Source organism: Pogoniulus pusillus, chromosome 19 (assembly GCF_015220805.1).
Source record: "Pogoniulus pusillus isolate bPogPus1 chromosome 19, bPogPus1.pri, whole genome shotgun sequence".
Taxonomy (NCBI): Eukaryota; Metazoa; Chordata; class Aves; order Piciformes; family Lybiidae; genus Pogoniulus; species Pogoniulus pusillus.
The window spans coordinates 7,914,683-7,930,192 of NC_087282.1; the positions used below are offsets into that span (position 1 = coordinate 7,914,683).

Genomic DNA, 15,510 nt, shown 5'->3' on the forward strand with positions numbered 1-15,510 from the left:
AACTGATGGCATTGACCTGGCCCTGAGCAAGGCCTTTGGCACTGTCCCGCACCACGTCCTGGTCTCCAGGCTGGTGACACATGGGTTTGATGGGTGGAGCACTGATGGATAAGGAACTGGCTTGATGGCCACACCCAAAGAGTGGCTGTCAATGGCTCCATGTGCAATTGGAGGGCAGTGACAAGTGGAGTCCCTCAGGGATCAGTTCTGGGACCAGTCTTGTTCAGCGTCTTTGTGGCTGCCACAGACAGAGGCACTGAGTGCAGCCTCAGCAAGTTTGCTGCCCACACCAAGCTGTGTGGTGCAGCAGCCAGGCTGGAGGGCAGGGATCCATCCAGAGGGACCTGCACAGGCTGCAGAGGTGGGCACAAGCCAACCTCAGAAGGTTCAACAAGACCAAGGGCAAGGTCCTGCAGCTGGGTCAAGGCAATGTCAAGCACCAATGCAGGCTGGGCAGTGAGTGGCTGGAGAGCAGCCCTGAGGAGAGGGACTTGGGGGTGCTGCTGGAGGAGAAGCTCAACAGGAGCCAGCAGTGTGCACTTGCAGCCCAGAAAGCCAAGCAGAGCCTGGGCTGCAGCAGCAGAAGTGTGGCCAGCAGGGCCAGGGAGGTGATTCTCCTCCTCTGCTGTGCTCTGCTGAGACCCCACCTGGAGTACTGCATCCAGTTCTGGAGCCCCTGGGACAAGAGGTCTGTGGAGATGCTGGAGAGTGTCCAGAGAAGGATGCTGAGAGGGCTGCAGCAGCTCTGCTGTGAGCACAGACAGAAAGAGTTGGGGCTGTTGAGTCTGGAGAAGAGGAGGCTCCCAGGTGACCTTCTTGTGGCCTGCCAGGGTCTGAAGGGAGCTACAAAAAAGCTGGGGAGGGACTTTTGAGGCTGTGAGGGAGTGGCAGGCCTGGGGGGAATGGAGCAAAGCTGGAGGTGGGGAGAGTGAGGCTGGAGGTGAGGAGGAAGTTGTTGAGCAGGAGAGTGGTGAGAGGCTGGAATGGGTTGCCCAGGGAGGTGGTTGAGGCCCCATGGCTGGAGGTGTTTAAGGCCAGGCTGGCTGAGGCTGTGTGCAGCCTGCTCTAGGGTAGGGTGTCCCTGGGCATGGCAGGGGGGTTGGAACTGGCTGCTCCTTGTGGTGCCTTCCAACCCTGCCTGATTCTCTGATTCTACAGATGGATTTTACTAGGGCTGCTTCTGCAGCAGTATTTATGGCAGGGGTGATGGATGGGCTGACTTTTGTTGTTGTTGTTAAATCTCTGATGTCTGACTTGCTTTTCATTTCTTTTTTCTCTTTCAGTTGTTTGAGCTTCTGAATTTCTTGGCAGAAAACTTCATCTTCTCCTACATGGGTCTTGCACTGTTCACCTTCCAGAACCATGTCTTTAACCCTACTTTTGTGGTAGGGGCTTTTGTATCCTTTGGAGCCCATTTTAGCAGATAACAAACCACCCATTTGTGATTTTCACTCCAGTGTGTGGGTTGGGTGTATTTTTCCTTCCAGTCAGCTCAGCTTTATTTTTACAAGGGGAATTCTCCAGTGCAGTGATGTCTTTGGTGGTTAAGAAGCTGGAGGAGAATCTTTTCCCAGCTTTTCTGTTCTTTTTGTTTTCTTCCTCCTCCTGTATCATCTCTTTTAGTGGACATCCAAATCAGCTGCTCCAAGAGACTGGGTATTTGATGTGAAGGTGGTGCTGAAGCCCCAGGTGTGACCAGCAGGAGGAGGGAGGTGATCATGCCCCTCTACTCAGCTCTCACATCTTGAGTACTGTGTCCAGTTTTGGTCCCCACAGTTTAGGAGGGACATTGAGGTGCTGGAGCAGTGCAGAGAAGGGCAATGAGGCTGGGGAGAGGTCTGGAGAACATGGCCTATGAGGGGGAGCTGGGGGTGTTTAGTCTGGAGAAGAGGAGGCTGAGAGGGGACCTTATTGCCCTCTATAACTACCTAAAAGGAGGTTGTAGTGAGGCTGGAGCTGGTCTCTTCTCCCCAGTTACTGATGCTAGGACAAGAGGAAATGGCCTCAAGCTGCATCAGGGGAGGTTTGGGTTGGCTGTTGGGAGGAAGTTCTTTCCTGAGCAGGTGCTCAGGCACTGGCACAGGCTGCCCAGGGAGGTGGTGGAGTCACCATCCCTGGAGGTGTTTAAGAGGAGAGTGGCTGTGGTGCTTGAGGCTATGGTCTGGTGATGAAGGCTGCTGGGATGAAGGTTGGACTGGCTGATGCTGGAGGTCCTTTCCAACCTTAGTGATTCATAGTGATCAGATGTTGTGCTGAGGGATTTGGTTTGGTCAAGGACTTCTCTGGGCTATTGGGACTGGTTTGTCTCAGAAAAAAAAACCCAAGGATTTGGGAGGAATTTTCTTCCTATGACATGGGAGCCAGTTCAGCTGTGCAGAAGCATATTCACCCTTTGCACTGCAGCAAGTTTCCACTGATAAAGCTGCTGAGGATGTTGGGTAGTGATAGGATTGGGAGGAATGGATCCAAGCTAGAGGAAAGCAGATTTAGATTAGATGTTAGGAAGAAGTTCTTCACCACGAGGGTGGTGAGAGCCTGGAACAGCTTGCCCAGGGAGGTGGTGGAAGCCTCATCCCAAAAGGTTTTTCAGGCCAGGCTGGATGTGGCTCTGAGCAACTTGATCTAGTGGGAAATGTCCTTGCCTATGGCAGGGGGTATTGGAATGGGAGTTTCCATGAGGTCACTTCAACCCTGACAATTCTGTGATTCTATGGTAAATAAAACATTGTTGTCTTCACCATGCTGGGTGAAGGAGGAGCTGCTGAACAGATGTTGAACAGAGTTGGGGCTGTTCAGGCTGGAGAAGAGGAGGCTCCCAGGTGACCTTCTTGTGGCCTTTCAGTATCTGAAGGGAGCTCCAAAAAAGCTGGGGAAGGACTTTTCAGGATATCAGGGAGTGATAGGACTAGGGGCAATGGAGCAAAGCTGGAGGTGGGGAGATTGAGACTGGCTGTGAGGAGGAAGTTGTTGAGCAGGAGAGTGGTGAGAGGCTGGAATGGGTTGCCCAGGGAGGTGGTTGAGGCCCTATGGCTGGAGGTGTTTGAGGCCAGGCTGGCTGAGGCTGTGTGCAGCCTGCTCTAGGGTAGGGTGTCCCTGTGCATGGCAGGGGGGTTGGAACTGGCTGCTCCTTGTGGTCCCTTCCAACCCTGACTGATTCTCTAATTCTCCCTGCTGAAATCTGCAGGGCTGCAGTGGGGAGAAGGGAAGGAAGTGCAAGGAGATGCTGCTTGGGTGGTTAGATGGAAATTTTGTGCTGTGCCTGTCAAGTAGGAATGGGCTAAACTGAACTGATGGAACAGCTCATTCAGGAGAGGGATCCTGAAATCCATCTCTTATGCAAATTCAGGGTGTTCAGGAACAAACAGAAAAGCTGGAAGCCTTTTCCATATCATTCAGGGCTGCACTGAATACTGGCTCCAAGACATTTTTTTGCCATCTGGGTGCTGGTATTAAAAGCCACAGCTTCAAAGATGAAAGCAATATGAAGGGGTTGGTGATTCTTGTGTCTTGCAGGCTATGGAAAGAGAGAGAGGATTAGATTTATTTTTAAGGCTTTTTTCTTTTTGTCCCCTTCTCAACTGCTGCTGCTTTCATTTGGCTGAATAATCTTTGGGGAATGGGAGCTGTCTTAAAGCTTCCAGCCCAGCTGTGAAGTGTGGTGTGCTGGGGAGTGTCAGAGGGGTTGTGATAGCTGTGATAATTTGAGCTTCACAGAGGACAAGTATTTCTTGGGGTGGAAAATGGACCCAGCAGGGGAGAGCATGCAGTGGGAAATGGTGGTTCTCCTCTCTTCTCACTCATCTAACCTGCCCTATTATCATCTCCTCTGTTTATTTGTGCTTGGCTCTGTGTGCTGCTCCTGAATTGCTTCAGTGAGGCAGCAGCATGCTTCCCCCCCCCCCCACTGTAGCACTCAGAGCTGGGTTGTTGTCTCTGCATCTGGAGGAGCAGCATTCCTGAGGCTCTTCAGCCTTTCCACCAGGCAGCAGAAATTGGCCCTGTGTGGAGGTGGGATGCAATGGGAGAAACAAAGCTGGTGAAGGGTCTAGAGGATAAGAGTTATGAAGAGTGGCTGAGGGAACTGGGGTCATTTAGTCTGGAGAAGAGGAAGCTGAGGGGAGACCTCACTGCTTTCTACATCTCCCTGAAAGGAGGCTGGAGTGAGGTGGGGGTTGGGCTCTTCTGTCTAGTATCAGGTGATAGGAGAGCAAATGGCCTCGAGTTGCAGCAGGGGAGGTTTAAGTTGGAGATTAGGAAAAATATCTTTGCTGCAAGAGTTGTCAGGGATTGGAACAGGCTGCCCAGGACGGTGGTGGAGTCACCACCCCATTAGATGTTCAAGAAATGCATGGCCTTGGCACTCTGGGACATGGTTTAGTGGCCATGGTGGTGTTGGGTTGAGGGTTGGACTCGATGATCTTAGAGGTCTTTTCCCACCTTAGTGATTGTATGGTTCTATAAAGAGGAAGAGCAATTTCCTTAATGAGTGCCAATCCAGCTTGCTATCTTCCTAGGAAGAGCTGCCAATATTTACCCACTGTCATTTTTGCTGAATTTGGGGAGAAGAAATAAGATTGGAACGAATTTGCAGCACATGATGATGTTTGCTGGTAAGTTGCTGCAGCATTGCCTCTGACCACCTGGCCCAAGCTGCACTTCCTGGCCCCTGGGCACCTGGAAATGTTCAACCCTAAACCTATTAGTAGCAGTGTCTGGAGAAGAGACTGGGCAGGAGAGAGCTCCCCTGTGCTCACTGGTGTGGGTGCCTTGGCTGTGGGATGTAGAAGTGAGCTCTTCCTGCCCTGTGCCTGAGAGCATGGTGTGGGGCAGGAGGAGGATTTGCCTTTCTGGGCTGGGAAAGAGCAGTGACAGCCCCAGCTTAGACAGCATTTGCTGTTGACTCATCCCTGTTAAAGCAAAGGGTTCTCCTCCAGTGGTGGATGTCCTGTCAGAGAAACAGGACCACACACAGGGGAATGTGAGGTAAATCCTGGGTGGGGAGTCCCGCAGTGGGGATGGCTGTTTTGTGCTGAGGGTTAACACAGCTTCTGGGCTGTATGAGAGTTAACCAGGCCAAGTCTGGAGCCTTGCATTTGGCTCACAAGAGCCCCATGAATGTTCCAGGCTTGGAAACTGCCCAGCAGAGAGAGAACTGGAGGTGCTGGTTGACAGTTGAGTGAACATGAGGCAGTGTGTGCCCAGGTGGTCAAGAAGGCCACCAGCATCTTGCTTTGGATCAGCAATGGCGTGGCCAGCAGGAGCAGGGAGGGGATTGTCCTGTACTCAGCGCTGGAGAGGCCTCACCTTGAGTCCTGGGTTCAGTTTTGGGGCCCTCACTCCAAGGGCACTGAGGTGCTGGAGCATGTTCAGAGAAGGGCAATGAAGCTGGTGAAGGGTCTGGAGAAGAGGCCTGGGGAGGAGCAGCTGAGAGAACTGGGGGTGTTTAGTGTGGAGAAGAGGGGGCTGAGGGGAGACCTCATTGCTCTCTACAGCTCCCTGAAAGGAGGCTGCAGTGAGGTGGGGGTTGGGCTCTGCTCCCTAGTACAAGTGACAGGACAAGTTGGCCTCATGCTGCACCAGGAAAGGTTTAGTTTGGCTACTGGAGAAGTGTCTTTGCTGCAAGCGTGGAAGGCACTGGAACAGGCCACCCAGGAAGGTGATGGAGTCCCCATCCCTGGAGGTGCTCAAGACCCCTGCGGACATGGCAGCTGGGGCCATGGTTCGGTGGGCAGGGTGGTGCTGGGTTGCTGGTTGGACTCGCTGATGTTGGGGGCCTTTTCCAAGGTGCACGATGGTCTGATCGTGTGCTGTCCCCTGCGGCAGGGCTGCGAGGAGCCATGGCCTTCGCCTTGGCCATCCGTGACACGGCCACCTACGCCCGGCAGATGATGTTCAGCACCACGCTGCTCATCGTCTTCTTCACCGTCTGGGTGTTCGGGGGAGGCACCACAGCCATGCTCTCCTGCCTCAACATCCGGTGAGTCTGGCGTGCCCCTGGCTCTCCTGGCACAGCGCCTCCTCCGCCCCGTCCTGCTCTCGCCTTGCGCTGCGCGGGGAGGTGCTGGAGGCACCATGACCTCGTCTGGAGTGCTGCCTTCAGGTTTGGGCTCCCCAGTTGCAGAGGGACAGGGATCTGCTGGAGAGGGTCCAGCAGAGGGCTGTGAGGATGATGAGGGGACTGGAGGGCATGGCTGGTGAGGAGAGGCTGAGGGACCTGGGGCTGCTTAGTCTGGAGAAGAGAAGACTGAGAGGGGATGTGATCGATGTTTGTAAGTATCTGAGGGCTGCCAGGAGTGGGGGACAGGCTCTGCTCACTGCTCCCTGGGATAGGACAAGCAGCAATGGGTGTAAGCTGCAGCACAGGAGGTTCCAGCTCAACACAAGGAGGAACTTCTTTACTGCAAGGGTCCCAGAGCACTGGCACAGGCTGCCCAGAGAGGTTGTGGAGTCTCCTTCTCTGGAGCCTTTCCAGGCCTGTCTGGATGTGTTCCTGTGTGACCTGTGTTGGATAGGATTGTCCTGCTCCAGCGAGGGGGTCGGACTCGATGATCTCTTTGGGTCCCTTCCGACCCCCAACATCCTATGATCCTATGACTCATGGATGTGGAGCTGGAGGACGTGGGTTAGTGGCGGAGTCTTAGCAGCAGTGCTGGGGTTGTGAGCTTTGGGTGAGCAGTTGGACTTGATGACCTCAACCTCGACAGCTCTATGATAATTGTAACAAGCAAGAGGAGGATCAGGTCCTCCCCACCTGGACCGTGGTTGTGTACCTGCCTGGCACTGCCTGTGCTAACCCTGTGCTTGTTTTCCTCTCTGCAGGGTGGGTGTGGATGCAGATCAGGAGAACGTGGTGAGTGCTGTGCTTGTTGGCACGGTGGCCTTGTGAATGGCTCTCTGTGCTCTGCTCCCTTCCAGCTGTGGGAGGGTTTTCATCTCCTCTGGTGAAAGCGTCGGCAGTCAGTGGGAGTCGTGGCTTCTCTGTGCCCTCTGTGGTTACAGTGAGGCTTGCTTTTGTTCCCTTGGGAAGATGCAACTCTGGACTGTTCAGTCAGCCCATGTTGCTGCTGCAGCAGCTTCAGTCTGTCCCTTGCTGAGTCTGAAGTAAATACCAAAGCGGGCATGACCTGGAGGCTTTCTGCCCTATGCCAACACCACAGATATGCCATTTGCTGCCCCATTTTTGATAGCATCTTTCATCCTATTTTAACCCACAGATGCCTTCGACCTCTTCTTTGCCCCCATGTTCCTCGTGGGTAGTTATTTAGCAGCCCATGCACCACTGACCACGCTGAGACAAATGCTGCAACCCTGCAGACTCAGGAGTTTTTCTGCCCCTGAGCTGTCTGCCTTATGCCTCTGCAGCCCATTTGTGCTGCGGCTCCACTTGATTTCAGTGTGGATTTTGCACTTTGGAGCTTGATTTTATTCAGAGCTATTTATTAGGTTGCTCACCTCCTGGACAGAAAGCCTCACACACTCAAAGCCAACCCAGAGCCATCAGTATCAAAGCCAAATACATGATCTGTGTTCTTAGTCATATCCAAACAGTCCTATTGTTCTCTCCAGTTTGAAAGAAGACAGAGGGGTCCCCATAACACCTGATTAGTGGCAAACAAAGATCTCAGGTGAGATCTAATGAAAGCTAGACATGTCAGTCACTATTAAATGTGATGTCTGGATGCAGCAGCAGGCTCTGAGGCACTTCAAACCTGGAAGGTTCTAGCAGAGAAAGGATGACACTGTGCTTTGGTCTCAGCTCTGTAAGGCTGCTGTGCAATGCTAGACACAGATGTGTGGTACTTGAAGCCCCTTCAGCTTCTCGTGGTGTGAATGTCCTTGTGCTTGCTGCAAACCAGGAACTTCTCAAGGGGCAGTGGGAAGGTGTCTGCCTTCTTCAGGTCCCCTGGAAATAACCTGGTGTCCCATGGGGGCTCCTGGACTGCAGTCCCCCATTCAGGGTGGCTGCCCCAATCCAGGTTGTGTCAGGTTGCTGTGGTGCCCCAGTGCAGGCTATAGCAGGCTGCTGCTGTGCTGCTGTTGAATCCTTTTCTCTCTCCAGGGCGTCCCCGAGAGCGAGAGGAGGAGTACGAAGGCAGAAAGCGCTTGGCTCTTCCGCATGTGGTACAACTTTGATCACAAGTATCCTTGAGTGCCAGCTGGTGCCACGGCCTCTCTGCAGCTCCACTGTCCCAGGGTGGCTCTTCACTTGGCATCAGAACCAGTTTGCTGTCCAGTCACGCTGCTGAGTTTGGATTTGCACCTCTTTGTGCCTGTGGCTGAGCAGTGGCTGTTTTCACCTGCTGTGAAGTGGGAATTCAGCAGCAGCTCAGCTCAAAGCTGGGCTCTCCAAGGCTGGAAGCTCAGGGGTTCCTTGGTTCTGGTGGTGGGTGGGCAGGCAGAGCAGGGGATCTTCTCATTTGAAGCCCTCTTGCTGGGTGCATGCCTCTTCTGCCTTGCAAATGCTGTGCCATGACTTAGCAGTGGAGCGATTTGCCAGTGTGGGAGGCACAGGTGATGGACAAGTGATGTTTCTGAGCCTCTTCTTACTGGGACCATGTCCTGTTTTGCTCATCTCTCACTGGTTCCGTTCACATTGCTCACCCCTGTGATTTCCTGGAGATGCTGAATAGAGACTCAGTGCCACTGCCTCTGCATCCCACCCCTTGACTGACCATCATCATCCCATTCCCCTTTCTTCCTTAACCCTCTCTGCAGCTATCTAAAGCCTCTGTTGACACACAGTGGTCCTCCTCTGACGACCACCCTCCCAGGGTGCTGTGGACCTATTGCCCGGTGCCTGACGAGTCCACAGGCGTACGAAGTGAGTCCATCAGTGTCCCTTCTGTCGTGGTGTGAGTGGAGTTTGAAAGGTTTATAGAATCACAGCATGCTGGGGGGGGGGTTGGAAGGTAGATCTGGAGATCATCTATCCCAACACTCCTTCTAAGGTAGGGTCACCCAGAGCAGCTTGCACAGGAGCATGTCCAGGTGGGTTTGGAATCTCTCCAGAGAAGGAGACTCCACAGCCTGCCTGGGCAGCCTACTCCAAGGCTCTGACACTCTCACAGGAAAAAAAGTTTCTCTTTAAGTTCAGCTAAGCTGGGGTTGCTCAGTCTGGAGAAGAGGAGGCTCAGGGGAGACCTTATTACTCTCTTCAACTACCTTAAAGGAGATTGTAGCCAGGTCGGGGCTGGTCTCTTCTGCCAGGCAGCCTGGGACAGAACAAGAGGACACAGCCTCAAGCTGTGCCAGGGCAAGTTCAGGCTGGAGGTTAGGAAGAAGTTCTTCACAGTAAGAGTGATTGGCATTGGAATGGGCTGCCTGGGGAGGTGGTGGAGTCACCATCCTTGGAGATGTTTAAAAGGAGGCTGGATGAGGCACTTGGTGCCATGGATTAGTTGATCAGAAGGTGTTAGGTGATAGGTTGGACTGGATGATCTCAAAGGTCTTTTCCAATCTGGTTCATTCTGTGATTCTATGAAACCTCCTAGGTTGTAGTTTGTGCTTGTAACATCTCTGCATAGCTTTTGGATGCTGCTCTGCAACATCCAGCTGGGAGCCTGGGAGGAGGTGAAATACTGAGGCTCAGGAATGAGCTAATTCCCATGAGCTTTTCCAGCTGACAGTTTGGTGATGAAGAGATTCATGATGTATTCATGGTGGTTCCTCAGTGACCTCCTCAGTGAAGCTGTGATGCCCAGCTGGCAGGACACACAATTTCCCCATCCCCTGCTTGCTTCCAGCCTTGCAGCTGAGCCATTCCTGCACTCCCTTCAGCTGCATCACTCACAGCCAAAAAGATTGCAGCGTCTAAACTGAGGGCAAAGAGCCCTTGTTAGAGGAGCTCAGAGAGGCAAGGAGATGACAAGTAACTTTGGAGAGACCCCTTCCAGTGGCTGCAAAGCCTGTGTGCAAGATGTGCTCTTCAAGGAGCGGGCTTTGCTGGTCAGGCTTAGCCTGCCATGGCTCTGTGGGTGGCTGGTGCCAGCACAGCTCTGCAGCAGAGCCTTGGCACTGAGGGCATGGCCATGCTCAAGAGCTGGTTGCTGTGGCAGCTCTCCATGACAGCGTTTTTCTTGCCCTGCCTGCAAAGTACCAGCATCAGGTCCATGCACAAACCAGAGGTGACTTTTACCAGCAGGGTGAGGGAGGTGATTCTACCCTTCTGCTATGCTCTCGTGAAGCACCACTTGAAGCACTGCATCCAGTTCTGGGGTCCCCAGCACAAGAAGGACATGAAAACGTTGGAGCAGCTCCAGAGGAGGCCACCAAGATGATCACAGGGCTGGAGAACCTTCCTTATGGGGATAGGCTGAGGAAGCTGGGGCTGTTCAGCCTGGAGAAGACTTCAGGGAGACATTAGAGCAGCTTTCCAGTACCTGAAGGGGCTACGAGAGAGCTGGGGAGGGACTTTTGACACAGGTTTGTAGTGCGGTGGCTTTGAGCTGGAAGAGGACAGACTTTGAGTGGAGATAAGGAAGAAATTCTTTAGAGTGAGAGTGGTGAGACACTGGAACAGGTTGTGGATGCACCCTCCCTGGAGGTGTTTGAGGCCAGGTTGGATGAGGCCTTGAGCAACCTGTGCTAGTGAGAGGTGCCCCAGCCCATGCCAGGGGGGTTGGAACTGGATGATGTTTAAGGTCCTTTCCAACCCAACCCACTCTCTGATGGGTCAGAGCCATGATTCCTGAGGTGGTGAGTGTGCCAGTCCAGTCAGAGCCACTCAAAACTGCATTCCCACGTACCTTGTGGGAGAAAGAGGAGCCAAGAGAGACCCCTTAGGCAGAGGAGGTGGTGTTGGGTGAGTGTCTGTGCGTGTGTGGCACGTCAGGTTACAGCTGTGGCGCAGGAGAGCGCAAGCTCCCGCCTCTGCTCGCTCCCCTCCGCCGCGCACCCGCCAGCAGCTCCCCAGGAAGTGTTTGACGTCGCTTTCCTCCTGCTTGTGGCCCAGAACCAAGAGCAGCTGAAGGATGACGACTCTGACCTCATTTTGAACGACGGGGACATCAGCCTGACCTACGGGGACTCCACTGTCAACACCGACTCGGTGGCTTCCAGCAGCACGTCGCGGCGCTTCGTGGGCAACAGCTCCGAGGACGCCCTGGATCGGGAGCTGGCCTTTGGAGACCATGAACTCGTCATCCGGGGAACACGCCTGGTCCTGCCCATGGACGATTCGGAGCCACCCTCAAACATCCTGGATAATGCCAGGCACGGCCCTGCCTAGGGGCTCCTGGCTGTGACTTGACCGTTGGTATTTGCATCTATGATCCAGAAGTATGTCGCTACCTAAAGTCTAATGCATGTCTCCAAATGTCTAAGCTGTATCAATATTATTTATATGGTGTCAGAAGAATCTCAATATTCTCTGCCAGGCACTTGTTAAAAAAAAACAAAACACAACAAAAAAAAACCAACAAAGGAACAAGCTGCAAACCTTTCAGTTACAAAACTGTTGTGGACCGCACTGTGTAAGGTGGAACTGTTTTAGCCTCAGAGTCTTTTTGCACACAGTGAGCTTCTTTTTAAACGTGTGGTTTGCTGAAGGGTTTGAGTTCCCGGCAGGCTGAGTAAAGGAGGTGGTTCCCTGCTCATCCTTTGAGCCTGGGAGAGGAGGATGGGAGCAGTGGAAATGGCTTTCTGTTCGGCTGAGGATTGTATCATTGCTTTGGTTTTGGTTTGTTTGGAGTTTTGCATGGTCGCCTTTGGCTTGTCAGCAAAACCAAATCTGCCTGCTGACCCTCTCGCCAGGCAGTGGCCAGAGAGAAACTCCTTCAGTTTGTGGGAAGCTGAGCTGGCAGCTGGAGACTTTCTGCTTTTCAGTGACCCTCTGCCCAAGGCTGGCTAGCGGCAGGCGCCGGCCAAAGCTGAGAGCCAGGGCTGCGTGTGCCTGGCTGCTCGGATGGGAGCAGGAGGAAGGGATGGTTTGTATCTGGAGTCGTGTTCAGGAGAAGGAGGTGATCCAGCAGCAGCTACACCAGGTATGCCACAGATGTTTTTTTTAGGGCTGAGGCCATCTTCTCAGCTTTCTAGAAGCAGCCATCAAACCCTCGATTGGCAACTAGATTCCACCTTCGGGGAAGTGCCCTTGTGCCCGTGTGAGCCAACCTCTTCTGCTGTGGTCACGGGCACTGCGGGGCCCAGCCAGCCTCCTCCACGAGCTTTACGGCTCCAGCTTGAGACGGTACCTCCGGACCTCTCCAGAGGGACTGAGCCACCTGGGTGGCACCGAGGGGGGAGTTGTCCATCCATCTGTCCATCCTCCTATACAAGTCAGAAGTCGTTGCACTTTGTTTAATAACTCTTTAGCATGCTGCGTGTCTGGGAGCCCCACCCCACCCCTCTCATCTCTTTTAACCATTGGAGCAGAAATGTTTGTGAGTTGATGATTTGATTTGATCTCTTTTTTTTCGGGGGGGGTGGGGGGAGGGAGGGGTAAAATGTTGTTTTATTTTTGATGTTTTCAATGTTTTCTTTCCCAAGGAAGAGCACACAGAACAATTAGCAATTTTAAGCTAGTCTTAAAGGATTTACTCTGTAGTTACAGGAATGGTTAAAGGTGCAGTGAAATTGTTAACCTTGACATCCTTCTCTCTCTCTTTGTTGTTTTGTGTCCTGAAAAGGGGAGGGAGGGGGGGAAAGAAATCACAGGAATGTGCTGTTTATAGTTTTGTTGTCCTGTTTGAGCTTCAGTTTTGCTATACAAACCTTTCAGGTTACAGACCTGTCCTGGGGTTAACCTTGTCCAGAGGGTTGAGGCAGAGGCATTGTGAAAGAGAATATATGGGAAAAAAAAAAGAGCTGGGTGAGTCCAGGCACTCTCACAGCTCCAGTTGACTTCCCTTGGAATAAACCCTGCAACTCTCAGGATCCAACCCTGAGACCTCAGAGCAGTGTCCCCATAGCTGTTCTCCTCAGCACCACTGGAGAGAGCTGGAGGAGCCAGGAAAACAGGGAAAATTCCAAGGGTGCATGTACAGTGGAGGAAAGGAATTTACACTTCTTTCGTTGTCCTTTCATTTTCTCAGGTCTAAGTAACGTTGCCTTAAATTTACAGCCCTGAAAGTAATTATTTAGGCAGTTTATCCCCAAGGAAGTGTTTGGGTTTGTTTTGCTTTTGTTTCCTTTCATGTCTAAGTGTTGCCATAGGACTCCTCTGGAAGTTGTGTGAGGGGAAGTCAAGCTGTGTTTTAATTCAGACAGGGCATCTTCCTTGCACCGGTAAGTGGCAGTCTCGTTGTTAATGTAGCTGTTGGATTAGCATTAGCCTCTTTGTTTCCTGCTATGCAGGAATTCCATAAAGTGTGTGTTTTATATGATGTCTGTAACTTAACTTCATGTGTTTAAAACAAACAAAAACAAGAAAAGAAAAAAAAAAGGTACCTGCTGACTTCAGGTTTACTGCATCACTTCAGCATCCTGGATTTTGGGTTGCCTTCTCGGAGAGGTATGATAACTACCTACCTCTTGTGGTCGATTTGGTTTGGTTTGGTTTTTTTTCCTCCCTCTATGATCTCTGAATTCAATTTACAAAGCTGACATTGGTGCAGCTGGAGGTGCAGGGTGGCTCTGCTCTCCCCCTGCCAGCCCAAGGTCCCGTCAGCATGCACTGGGCACAGGGTTCCCTCCTAGCTGCGATGCAGATCAGCAGCTGAGCGCTGTGAGATGCTCATGGTGTGAGGTTTGACCCTAGCCTTGGTGGCACTCCTTTTCTCTGACTCTTTGGCCTAGGGTGGTTTCTTCACTCTCTTTAAGCTTGCCAACACATCACCATAAGCCTCATCTTTTGAGGCCAGTGACACTTCAGTTAGTACCTTCAAGGGATAAATCCCAAGTTACCCAAAGTTGATTTTAATGGGTTACCTCTGAACTTTAGTGATCTATACAGAACATAACCAGGACTGTTTGGAATAGTCTTAGGGGGAATGAATGAATGAATCCAAGCTGAAATTCAGGAGTGATTTAACAAATGGCTCAGATTCCTTCTCAGCTGATTACTTCCTTCATCCTGCTGTAGCAGAGAGCACAGGAGTGCCTGGGGTTCAGGTGCAGAGTCCTGATGGAGCGAAGGGTACCCCGAGACCTTCTGCCAAATAGATGAGAGAGCCCCGAGGAGGCAGTTTATGGCTCCCACCAAGATGCAGAGAAGGTGCCCTTCTTCTGTGAGTTGTACTCCCATGGGTTTTGCACATGGAAGAAGCATTGTAGGTAAAAGTTCTGTTTCATCCTGGTACTGTCAGTTTGTGTGGCAATGGCGTTAACTCTGTAGCTGTGGTGTTTGTGCAGCCGATCCGTGGTAGCTGATGATCACTGTTGGACCTTCTGTTTACACTGACTAAATCCTTTTCCTGTTGCATTGTACTGTGAAAGAAGGATTCTGGGCCTATCAAAGACTTCTTCTTCTGTTTCCCTCTGGAATTCCTGTGTGCACCGTTCCATTCATTCACACAGAAATAAATCTGTAGCACCATGCTGCTTGGCCTGCTCAGACCAGTTTGTTCCAGTGGGTAAAGGCAACAGCTTGGTGGGCTGGAGGGCAACTGACCTGAGGTGCACACTCCTGCCTCCAGCCCAGCTCCTGAGATGCAGCCCAGCCCTTGGAGGAGCTGGCACTGGACATGCTGATGTCAACTAGAAGCTGCTGCACCTCCCCCTGGGCTCCTCCAGGGCCAGCAAAAGCCAGCTGGGGCAGCAGTGCTGACTGGCACACGTCCTTCAAGAGGGACAGGGGGTGACTGACTCTGCTTTCCAGTCACAGCCTCAGCCCTGACATCTCACCTCTGCAGTGGACAACCCAACAAGGCTTTGCCTTGCTTCTTGTCAGGCTTGCCCACGGGCTAGGAGCCTTCAGGGACATCAGCCCCACTGCATTGCTGTGCTGCTCTCCTTTTAGCTGTGGTACACAGGTCAGGGTGCTGGGAGCCAGACTGTCCCCACGGCTGCTCCTGCCAGCAAGATGCCAAGGGGCCTCTGACATTAAGATCACAGAATCACAGAATGAACCAGCTTGGAAAAGACCTTTGAGATCATCCAGTCCAGCCTATCACCTAACACCTTCTGATAACTAAGCCATGGCACCAAGTGCCTCATCCAGTCTCCTTTGAAACACCTCCAGGGATGGGGACTCCACCTCCCCAGGCAGCCCATTCCAATGCAGGTCACTCTTGCTGTGAAGAACTTCCTAACCTCCAGCCTGAACCCACCCTGGCACAGCTTGAGGCTGTGTCCTCTTGTTCTGTCCCAGGCTGCCTGGCAGAAGAGACCAACCCCACCTGGCTACAGCCTCCCTTCAGGTAGTTGCAGGCAGCAATGAGGTCTGCTCTGAGCCTCTCTTCTCCAGGCTAAAGGGCAGCAGGAGAGCTGTAAATACCTGGGCACTGAGTGACATCCCTTTGGATGTCTGTGGCCCCCAGCTGAGAGGAGGGCAGAGGAGCTGGAAAGCAGCAGGGTGCTGGTGCTGGGCAGTGTTGCTGTGCTTGCACTGGGCATGCTGAGTACACAAGCCCTGCC

General features: G+C 52.6%; 1 protein-coding gene across 1 annotated transcript in view; it reads left to right on the forward strand.

Annotated features, from left to right (window-relative positions):
- SLC9A6 (solute carrier family 9 member A6) overlaps positions 1-14,472 on the forward strand; it is a 37,820-nt gene extending 23,348 nt beyond the window's left edge. The window contains exons 10-16 of the mRNA XM_064159131.1: positions 1,284-1,397; positions 4,499-4,610; positions 5,824-5,977; positions 6,820-6,850; positions 8,060-8,139; positions 8,716-8,821; positions 10,952-14,472. Of these exons, the coding sequence (XP_064015201.1) occupies positions 1,284-1,397; positions 4,499-4,610; positions 5,824-5,977; positions 6,820-6,850; positions 8,060-8,139; positions 8,716-8,821; positions 10,952-11,227 (873 nt within the window). The 3' untranslated portion in view covers positions 11,228-14,472. The remainder of the gene's footprint in view (positions 1-1,283; positions 1,398-4,498; positions 4,611-5,823; positions 5,978-6,819; positions 6,851-8,059; positions 8,140-8,715; positions 8,822-10,951) is intronic.
- Positions 14,473-15,510: the final 1,038 nt, after the last annotated feature.